At 42.4% G+C, this 10,523-nt stretch overlaps 1 protein-coding gene across 1 annotated transcript in view; it reads left to right on the forward strand.

Annotated features, from left to right (window-relative positions):
• supt16h (SPT16 homolog, facilitates chromatin remodeling subunit) overlaps positions 1–8,849 on the forward strand; it is a 16,208-nt gene extending 7,359 nt beyond the window's left edge. Inside the window, 12 exon segments of the mRNA XM_043244238.1 lie at positions 338–491; positions 569–696; positions 1,668–1,930; positions 2,915–3,033; positions 3,107–3,345; positions 4,140–4,215; positions 4,765–4,934; positions 5,011–5,140; positions 7,602–7,728; positions 7,916–7,990; positions 8,104–8,181; positions 8,184–8,849. Of these exon segments, the coding sequence (XP_043100173.1) occupies positions 338–491; positions 569–696; positions 1,668–1,930; positions 2,915–3,033; positions 3,107–3,345; positions 4,140–4,215; positions 4,765–4,934; positions 5,011–5,140; positions 7,602–7,728; positions 7,916–7,990; positions 8,104–8,181; positions 8,184–8,209 (1,585 nt within the window). The 3' untranslated portion in view covers positions 8,210–8,849.
• Positions 8,850–10,523: the final 1,674 nt, after the last annotated feature.

The raw sequence follows: 10,523 nt of genomic DNA on the forward strand, positions 1-10,523 counted from the left end.
CATTGGGTTCTCCTGTGAGCCTGGAGCACAAAAACAGTCATCAGTAGGCCCTGTAGGGCTCAAAATGAGCTGTTTTGGTTTCATGCCAAAAATCATTAGGATATTAAGATCATGCATTGCCAAGTACTTAATTTGGACGATGATTTTTGTTTTTTGGCACCCTCACATTCCTATCCTAACAAACGATGCATCAGTAGAACGATTTATTTGTCTGAAAGATGTATGAATCGCAGTTAAAACAAAAAATAGCCTTATGACCGTTTTTTCGGCTCCAGGGTGGGGTCTGTGTCGCTCTAGTTGAATGCAAACGCTCTTCTCTTCCCGTGATTCCCCTCAGAGCCAGAAAGTCGAACGTGTCGTATAAGAACGTCTCCCAGATGCCCCGAGAGAAGGACATCCGGGACATGAAGATCTTCATCGACAAGAAGTACGAGACCGTGGTCATGCCCGTGTTCGGCATCGCCACGCCGTTTCACATCGCCACCATCAAGGTACGCTCGCCGGCCCCTCCTCGAACCCGAGCGCGCTCCCGGTCCGCTTCCACTGAGACTCTCACCTGTGTTTGCAGAACATCAGCATGTCTGTGGAAGGAGATTACACGTATCTGAGGATAAACTTCTTCGTGCCGGGCAGCTCGCTGGGACGCCATGACGGAAACATCTTCCCCAACCCAGAGGCCACGTTCGTCAAAGAGATGTAAGACCTTCTAACGACCATCACTACGCTTGGAGAACGTTCTTTGTCTTTTGGTTGAAGTTTCACCAAATAGATCGCTCCAGACTAAAAGACTTATTTTTCTTAAAAAAAAAAAATATATATATATATATATATATATATATATATATATATATATATATATATATATATATATATATATATATATATATATATATATATATATATATATATATATATAAATAAATTCATAAAAACCAATAAATCAAACTATTTTCAAATACTAGATTTTTCATTGTGCATTTCAATTAAACTGCAGTTATTTTGATTGGGTTGAAAAATAATAGCACGATCAAGCACGAGGACATATAAAATTAAATTTTAACCTTTAAATATTTTTTAAAAACTCCATATTTACAAACAAACCATTCAGCTGCATGCCAAATAAAAAAAAAAGCTAAAAAAAAAAAACTGCAACAGGCTTAAATAGACTTAAGAATAGAACAAAAACTTAAAATGATGTCGACATAAACGGTGGTCTCTCATTCTATATCAGTAATATGTATTCTTAATTTAATTGTATAGACTAATAGTTAATATTTTGATGACAAATAGAAGAAATTAATTTACAATTTTTAAATCCGTTTAAGTGATTTTATTAAATACCACTTATTTTTCTATTTAGTTTTTGTTTCAGTGCGTCCTGAATTTCGGTTTCGACCTAAAATGTACACTTCATTGCATCACTAATATTAAATCCTAGGACACTTTACTTTTCCTCTTAGATTGCAGTGAAATGGAGTTATTTTAGATTTTAAGAAAAATTTTTTTGCATTTTTTTGCTCTACATGTTGGCTTTTTAGCCCAAGATGTTTAGCAGAATGTCCACGCTGCTCTTTTCCTCCCATTCACAGTGAATGACTCGCTCTGTTGTACCGTGCCAGAGAGCTCGTGTCAGGTAGGTGTTTTTCTGACCCGGTCTTGTCTTCCAGTACGTACCGCGCGTCGAACCTGAAGTCTCCGGGCGATCACTCGGTTCCCTCCACAAACCTGCAGAACGCCTTCCGCATCATCAAGGAGGTGCAGAAGCGCTACAAGACCCGCGAGGCGGAGGAGAAGGAGAAGGAGGGCATCGTGAAGCAGGACTCGCTCGTCATCAACCTCAACCGCAGCAACCCCAAACTCAAAGACCTTTACATCCGGCCCAACATCGCCCAGAAGAGGATGCAGGGCTCGCTGGAGGCGCACACCAACGGTGAGGGACAGAAGACATGAGGAAGTGCTGCAGATCAATTATAAGGCTATTGATGATTTAGTAATTGCATTAGTCTCGATCATACAAAAAACTATCTCTTGTTATTCAAAATCTGATTCACATTCATGGTCTACCAGAAGAATTATCAGAGAGAGATATACATTATAAAAATGAGTCACTGATGTTAATCAGACAACAAAAGACAGAAAATCACTCGCTGCTCTTGACTGAATACATTTAGTAGCCCTAACAATTAATCAGATTTCTTCATAGAAATAAGGATGTCTGCTTGAAGGAATTAATAATATGGTAAACAAGTTAATAATTAGTTTATATAAAAGACCTAGTTTTTATTCTTTTGAGTTTGCATGTTCTTGCTGCAGTTAACTCTATCATAAAACCTTATTATTAAAACTATAGCTATTTTAGAGAAGTAATAAATGCATTACACTCTTAACTACAACCATTATATTTTAGCAGATTAAATTTGCTGTAGATGTAGTCGACTAAAATCTAAATCAGAGTGCTATCAAGATGAAAACTGATTCATACAGATGATCTGAGAGTTATCAGTATTACTGAAAGGAATATAATTCAATTTATTTCTTATGATTGCTCAAGAACAGCCTGAGGAGTCTTTAGACAATGTGAAAATTCTATTTACTGCATTAACTTTCACTTTCTGATTAGAATATAATTTAATTATGCTGACGCTCGTCAATAGTTCTCATATTAAGAATTCAGTCCCAGCTTTTAATTTTTTGATACTAATGTGACTTATTTTTGGCTTTTAATGGTGTTAAAAGTCATACCTGGATCAAAGTTTACTTTTAAATTTAAAAAGATATCTCCTAAATGATAATTAGAAAACGTGTATTGTGCAAAGTTTCGATGCATTGCTCAGCTGTTGATTAAAAGTGCTGGATCTCTTCTAGTTCAGTGCTTGTTAATTGCCAACGAACGTCTCTCTTCGTGTCCCTCCAGGTTTCCGTTTCACGTCAGTACGCGGCGATAAAGTGGACATCCTGTACAACAACATCAAGCACGCCATATTCCAGCCGTGCGACGGCGAGATGATCATCGTGCTGCACTTCCACCTGAAGGTGCGCCGCAAGCGAAAAACGCCGCCCCTCCGCCGCGCTTCACGACTGACCTTAACGCTCTTCTCTGTCGCAGAACGCCATCATGTTCGGGAAGAAGCGCCACACGGACGTCCAGTTCTACACGGAGGTGGGCGAGATCACCACAGACCTGGGCAAACACCAGCACATGCACGACCGCGACGACCTCTACGCAGAACAGATGGAGCGCGAGATGAGACACAAACTCAAGTCCGCCTTCAAGAACTTCATCGAGAAGGTGGAGTCGCTCACCAAAGAGGAGCTGGAGTTTGAGGTTCCTTTCAGAGATCTCGGGTGAGTGCCGTCAAGTCAGAACGTAGGCCGACGTTCCCGTACGCAAATAAGCTTTCAGATAATCGTTGACTAAGAATTCGAGTCAAATCTGTTTACCAATCATCAAGAGCTTTTCTGCTTTATTTTGGATTTACGAACAAGTGTAGAAACGACTAACTCGCGGCTAACACGCTGTGTTTTGCGTAGTAATGTTGCAAGATTGTTGTTCGCTCAGACTTGTGCGTTAGCGTGTTTGATGGGCAGTTGCAGGAGTTTTGAGAACACGCACAATGTTAGTTGGCAGAAGTTTACGCAAGATGAGTTTCTTGGGTGAAACGAGCAGCTTTCACTAGTGGAAGTTTACAGTAGGAATGCAAAACGTCTGTAAGTTAACAGAATGAAACTGACGCCGAATGGTACGTAAACCGGTCAAAATGAACCGAACACAGTGTATTCTCTTTTTTTGTTTTTAAATTTAAACATTGATTCTTGGGACAGTGCAAATGTTTGAGAAGAAATGATCAAGTTAATGCGAAGTGTATTACGGATCACCAAACGTTTCGCAAGCAATCACGACTTGGGGTTTGTCGGGAATGCGCTAAGATTAGCAAGCAAACTACATTTCTGGGGGAGCAGCAAACTTTTGCGAGAGAATGCATGTTTCGTGAAGGTTATCTGAGAGTTTTATAAAGGAATGACTGTGCAAACGGCCCTAAAATAGAAATGAGTTTGAGCGAATGAGAGCCAGTGGCTGATCTGGTTTAAGCGCTCTGGACGTAGGCGTTAGCTCGTGATGCGTGTGTTTTGTGTTTCAGGTTCCAGGGCGCCCCCTACAGGAGCACCTGCCTGCTGCAGCCCACGTCCAGCGCTCTCTGTAACGTCACGGAGTGGGTGAGTGTCGCAGCGTCTTCATCACGGCTCTGTGTCGTTCCAATTTGATCAGCTCCAGTTCAGATTCTGCTTATTGATACTCCGTTTAATTTCCAGTGTGGTTAAAATTGTCAAACATTTGTGAGCCTGGAGCACAAAAGCAGTCTCAGCTTGTTATAGACCCATGTATTGTTGGCTATTGCTGCAAATATATGACTGTATATATCTATTTTAGTACATTTTATACATGTTCTTTTTTATTAGTAATTTTATTTGGACAACTTTAAAGGCAGATTTATTTATAAACCATTTGTAATCTCAATTTAATAAGAGCTTTTTTCATTTTACGACTGATTTTGTGCCGCACAATTCTGAATAAAATAAGATTTTAAATTATTTATATTTTTAAATTTTAATAAATGGAGTTTGTAGTTCTCACAATTCTGAAGAAAAATCAATGGAATGAATCAGTGACTCACTCAGGGTTTATGCGTTTCATAGAACTACAAATACGTTTTTAGTGTACTTTTTTTATGTTATAACAAGCATCTGATTCTCTCCCTCTCAAAGCCTCCGTTCGTGGTGACGCTCGACGAGGTGGAGTTGGTTCATTTCGAGCGAGTCCAGTTTCATCTGAAGAACTTCGACGTGGTCATCGTTTATAAAGACTACAACAAGAAAGTGACTATGATCAACGCCGTGCCCGTCAACTCCCTGGACCCCATCAAAGAGTGGCTGAAGTAAGCTAGCGTTCAGGCCGTGCCACGCTCGTCTGAGTCCTCACCGTGTGAGTGAATGTGTTGTGTCTGTGTGCAGCTCGTGTGATATCAAATACACCGAGGGCGTACAGTCTCTGAACTGGACCAAGATCATGAAGACCATTGTGGACGATCCAGAGGGCTTTTTTGAACAGGGCGGCTGGTCCTTCCTCGATCCAGAGAGTGAGGTGAGACGTGTGTGTGTTACAGTGTGTTACAGTGTGTTACAGTGTGTTACAGTGTGTTACAGTGTGTTACAGTGTGTTACAGTGTGTTACAGTGTGTTACAGTGCGTTACTGTGTGTGTGTGCGCGTTACTGTGTGTGTGTGTGCGCGTTACTGTGTGTGTGTGTGCGCGTTACTGTGTGTGTGTGTGTGTGCGTTACTGTGTGTGTGTGTGCGCGTTACTGTGTGTGTGTGTGCGCGTTACTGTGTGTGTGTGTGCGCGTTACTGTGTGTGTGTGTGCGCGTTACTGTGTGTGTGTGTGTGTGTGTGTGTGTGTGCGTTGTGTGTGTGTGTGTTGCTGCATTGTGTGTGTGTGTGTGCGCGTTACTGTGTGTGTGTGTGCGCGTTACTGTGTGTGTGCGCTGTGTGGCGCAGCGTTGTGTGTGTCTTGTAGCGTTACTGTGTGTGTGTGTGTAGCGTTACTGTGTGTGCTTGTAGCGTTACTGTGTGTTGTGTAGCGTTACATGTGTGTGTGCGCGCGTTACTGTGTGTGTGTGCGTTACTGTGTGTCTTGTAGCGCGTTACTGTGTGTCTGTGTGTAGCGTGTGTGTGTGTCTGTAGCGTTACTGTGTAATGCTTGTGTGGCGTTACACTGTGTGTCTTGCAGCGTTGTGTGTACATTGTGCAGCGTTACTGTGTGTGTGTGTGTGTGTGCTGTGTGTGTGTGTGTGTGTGTGTGTGCGTGTGCGTGTGTGTGTGTGTGTGCGTAGTGCATTGTGTGTGTGTGTGCGTGTGCGTTACTGTGTGTGTGTGCGTGTGCGTTACTTGTGTGTGTGTGCGTGTGCGTTACTGTGTGTGTGTGTGTGCGTTACTGTGTGTGTGTGTGCGCTACTGTGTACTGTGTGTGTGTGTGTGCTACTGTGTGTGTGTGTGTGTGCGCTACTGTGTGTGTGTGTGTGTGCGCGCGCTACTGTGTGTGTGTGTGCGCTGCGCTACTGTGTGTGTGTGTGTGTGTGCGCTACTGTGTGTGTGCGCGCTACTGTGTGGCGCTGTGTGTGTGTGCTGTGTGTGTGTGTGTGTAGCGTTACTGTGTGTGTGTGTGTAAGCGTTACTGTGTGTGTGTGTGCGCGCGTTACTGTGTGTGTGTGTGCTACGTGTGTGTGTGTGTGTGCGCGCGTTACTGTGTGTGTGTGTGCGTTAGCATTGTGTGTGTGTGTGTGCGCAGCGTTACTGTGTGTGCGTTACTGTGTGTGTGTGTGTGTGTGTGTGCGTTACAGTGTGTGTGTGTGTGTGCGTTACAGTGTGTGTGTGTGCGCGTACTGTGTGTGTGTGTGTGTTACTGTGTGTGTGTGTGCGTTGCGTTGTGTGTGTGTGTGTGCGCGCGCACTGTGTGTGTGTGTGTGTGGCGTTACTGTGTGTGTGTGTGTGTGTGCGCTACTGTGTGTGTGTGTGCGCGTTACTGTGTGTGTGTGCGGCGTTACTGTGTGTGTGTGTGTGTGCGCGTACTGTGTGTGTGTGCGCGCGTTACTGTGTGTGTGTGTGCGCGCGTTACTGTGTGTGTGTGTGTGCGTTACTGTGTGTGTGTGTGTGCGCGTTACTGTGTGTGTGTGTGCGTTACTGTGTGTGTGTGTGTTACTGTGTTACTGTGTGTGTGTGTGCGCGTTACTGTGTGTGTGTGTGTGTGCAGCGTTACTGTGTGCGTTACTGTGTGTGTGCGTTACTGTGTGTGTGTGTTACTGCGTGTGTGCGTGTGTTACTGCGTGTGTGCGTGTGTTACTGCGTGTGTGCGTGTGTTACTGCGTGTGTGCGTGTGTTACTGCGTGTGTGTGTTACTGTGTGTGTGTGTGTGTGTGTGGTGTGTGTGTGTGTGTGTGCGTTACAGTGTGTGTGTGGGTGTGTGCGTTACAGTGTGTGTGTGGGTGTGTGTGCGTTACTGTGTGTGTGTGTGTGTGTGTGTGTGTGTGTGTGCGCGTTACAGTGTGTGTGTGCGCGTTACAGTGTGTGTGTGTGCGTTACAGTGTTTGTGTGTGTGTTACTGTGTGTGTGTGTGTGTGTGTTACTGTGTGTGTGCGTTACGGTGTGCGTTACGGTGTGTGTGCGCGTGTTACTGTGTTTGCGTGTTACTGTCTGTGTGTGTGTGTTACAGTGCGCGTGTTACTGTGTGTGTTGACTAAGCTTCTGACAGATGTTTTTTCTGTAATTTAATTTATTAAACTCTTATTAAATGTTTTTAATGAAATTTTAAATAAAACGTATTTAACGTCATTAAAAGGTATTACCACAACAACTATACAATAATCTTACAGTAGTAGCAGTATTAAGTTAAAGATTTATTAATTTATGCAAAAATCTAAGTAAAGTAAAATATTAAAACTTTTTTTTTTTTTTTTTTTTTTTTAAACTAACAAACCTGTTTTAGTTTGCTGTAGTAGCTCTTGAGATCAAGCATCTGAAAGCAGATTTCTGTTTCTTGTGTATCTCAGGGAAGCGGCGCGGAGGAAGACTCGGAGTCTGAGATGGAGGATGAGACGTTTAACCCCTCGGCTGATGAAGAGGAGGAGGAAGAGGAGGACAGCGATGAAGATTACTCATCGGAGACGGAGGACTCAGGTAATGTTGCTGCTCAGATTTTTGACCTAGCAGGCAGTTTGTGAAATATTCTCATAAAATTCAACTCTCTAGTTTCATTTGAAGTTTTTGAAGACATAATTGTTGATTTATTTCCTCGGTTATCCTCTAATTGCACTCATCAGCCTCTTTAAGAGATTTAATTTCTTTTGACGTCTGTTGGTCACAGATTACAGCGCATCTCTGGGCAGCGAGGAGGAGAGCGGAAAGGACTGGGACGAGCTGGAGGAGGAGGCCAGGAAAGGTGAGATGCGCCTGACGTAGTGGAGTCATCAGAGATGTGCGCGGTGCATGTCGTAACACGCCTACAAAGCAGAGATTGGTCTGTTTGTAATTCATTTTATTTTCTTCTGTCAGCTGATCGCGAGAGTCACTATGAGGATGCAGAGGAGACCTCCAACAGGAAGAGGAAAGGCCGTTCATCGGCTCCGCCCCCAGCAGCAAGAAGAAGAGACGACATTAGATAGCACGCACTTATACACATACACACACACACACACACACACTGCCAAACCAGTCTCTCACAGTTGTCTGACACCCCCTCCACACACACACACACACACACACTGTGTTTGGTGTAAATAGCGTGGGCCAGCGCTGATGTGGCTGTAGAATAGTTCTTTTCATATCAGCGGATGGACGGACCCTCACTCGTCTGCTTTTCCTTTGGATTTTCCTCTGTTGGGTTGAATGGCATCTCTCAAGTGTGTGTGTGTGTGTGTGTGAGCGCTTTTCAGAAGCCGTAGCTGTGATGTAGTGTTGGTGTTTCGAGCGTTACGTGACACTCATTCCTCAACTCCTCCGGCTCATCTCTTTCTCACTCGCACTGCTCCTGTTCATTTATGAATAGACGTGCGGCGTTTCACTGCGATGTGCTTTTACGTTAGTACATAATGATTCACTTTGTGCTTTTGTTTGTTTATTTTCTAATGTGAGGGGAAACACACACACACACACACACACACACATACATTGTAAACATCTTTTTTTTTTTTTTTCATTTAGTATTTTTTGCTCATTATGGATTGGTAGTCTTGTATTGTTCAATCAAAATTGGGGTTTTTTTTGTTTTTGTTTTTTAATAAAAGTTAAGTGAAATTTAAGATGTTTCTCATTTTTGAGGTCAGGTGGTGATGATCTTTGAGTCGATGTTAGTGGAAAAAAAGTTTATCCACGTGTATATACTTAAGTTTTAGTTGAACGGTCTTCTGTTGAATCAGTTCAAGCTGGTCACATCAGCAGACGCAAAGCAATATGGTTCCTCTGAATCCTGATTTCTGTGCTGATATTCGATGTGTCTGTGTACGTGACGTATATTTCAGACGCAGGTTGTCTCACGCTACCTCAACATTCAAATTGCATTCAAACCAGCTTTGTTTGCATGACTCTGTGTAGTATAACCCCAGCAATGAGCAAAATAATTCACTGGGATTCATCACCTCCGTCAGTTACGCTTAAAAACGAAATGAGTTCAAGTCCATAGACCATTCAAGCAAAGTCAAAGTCACATGGTGACTGAGCAAGTCTCTAGTTTTTAAATGAAAATGTAATGTCAATTTTTTTTTTGCTTTTTCCTTGCATTGTTGGGATTTGTAGAACTCTTGTTGCATGAATTGCTTTAAACTAGTATTTTTGGTTGTTGCATGAACACTTAGGTCGAAATTCAAAAATTGAAAGGGACTAAATGCTTTTTAACCGCTAGCTGGCCCGACTAATTCCTAGTACTAAATCAATCAATCAATCAATCATTTTTATTTATATAGCGCTTTTAACAACACAGGTTGCATCAAAGCACTGTACAGTATAAAGTAGAAGAATACAATGACAGGGATGTATAATGAAGAGAGAGAACAGTTTATTAAATGCAGAGATGGTCTCTGTAATCAATTCAATGATAATCACTAGAAGTTAAGTGTCCCCAACCAAGCAAGCCAGAGGCGACAGCGGCAAGGAAACAAAACCCGATCTGTCGACGGGCGCATCTAGGTTTTCTGGTCTCTGATGAACATAATCTCTGGGTGCTGATCCACCATCTAGTCTGGATACAAACTGTGAAAACAGATTGAGAAAGAAACAGGACTAATATTAGCGTAGATGCCATTCTTTTTACGATGTCACAAGTACATCGTATTGTAGGAGTAGTGTTCCCGGTTCCAGCAAATCTAAGTAATGCAGCCTAAAAATCCTTTAACGGATTTGAATAATAAAAGGTGTGTTGGTGTGTTATGTGTAGGCTAAGTTAAAAAGATGTGTCTTTAATCTAGATTTAAACTGGCAGAGTGTGTCTGCTTCCTGAACAGAGTTAGGGAGATTGTTCCAGAGTTTAGGTGCTAGATAGGAACAGGATCTGCCGCCCGCAGTTGATTTTGATATTCTAGGTATTATCAAATGGCCAGAGTTTTGAGAACGCAGCGGACGTGCAGGACTATAATGTGATAAGAGCTCGCTCAAGTATTGAGGAGCTAAACCATTCAGGGCTTTATAGGTAATTAATAAGATTTTAAAATCTATCCGATGTTTGATAGGGAGCCAGTGCAGTGTTGACAGAACCGGGCTAATATGATCATACTTCCTAGTTCTAGTAAGGACTCTGGCTGCTGTGTTTTGGACTAGCTGAAGTTTGTTTATCAAGCGTGCAGAACAACCACCCAATAAAGCATTACAATAATCTAACCTTGAGGTCATAAACGCATGAATTAATATCTCTGCATTAGAGGTTGAAAGCATAGGTCGTAATTTAGATATATTTTTAAGATGGAAAAACGCAGTTTTACAGA

Source organism: Puntigrus tetrazona, chromosome 7 (assembly GCF_018831695.1).
Source record: "Puntigrus tetrazona isolate hp1 chromosome 7, ASM1883169v1, whole genome shotgun sequence".
Taxonomy (NCBI): domain Eukaryota; kingdom Metazoa; phylum Chordata; class Actinopteri; order Cypriniformes; family Cyprinidae; genus Puntigrus; species Puntigrus tetrazona.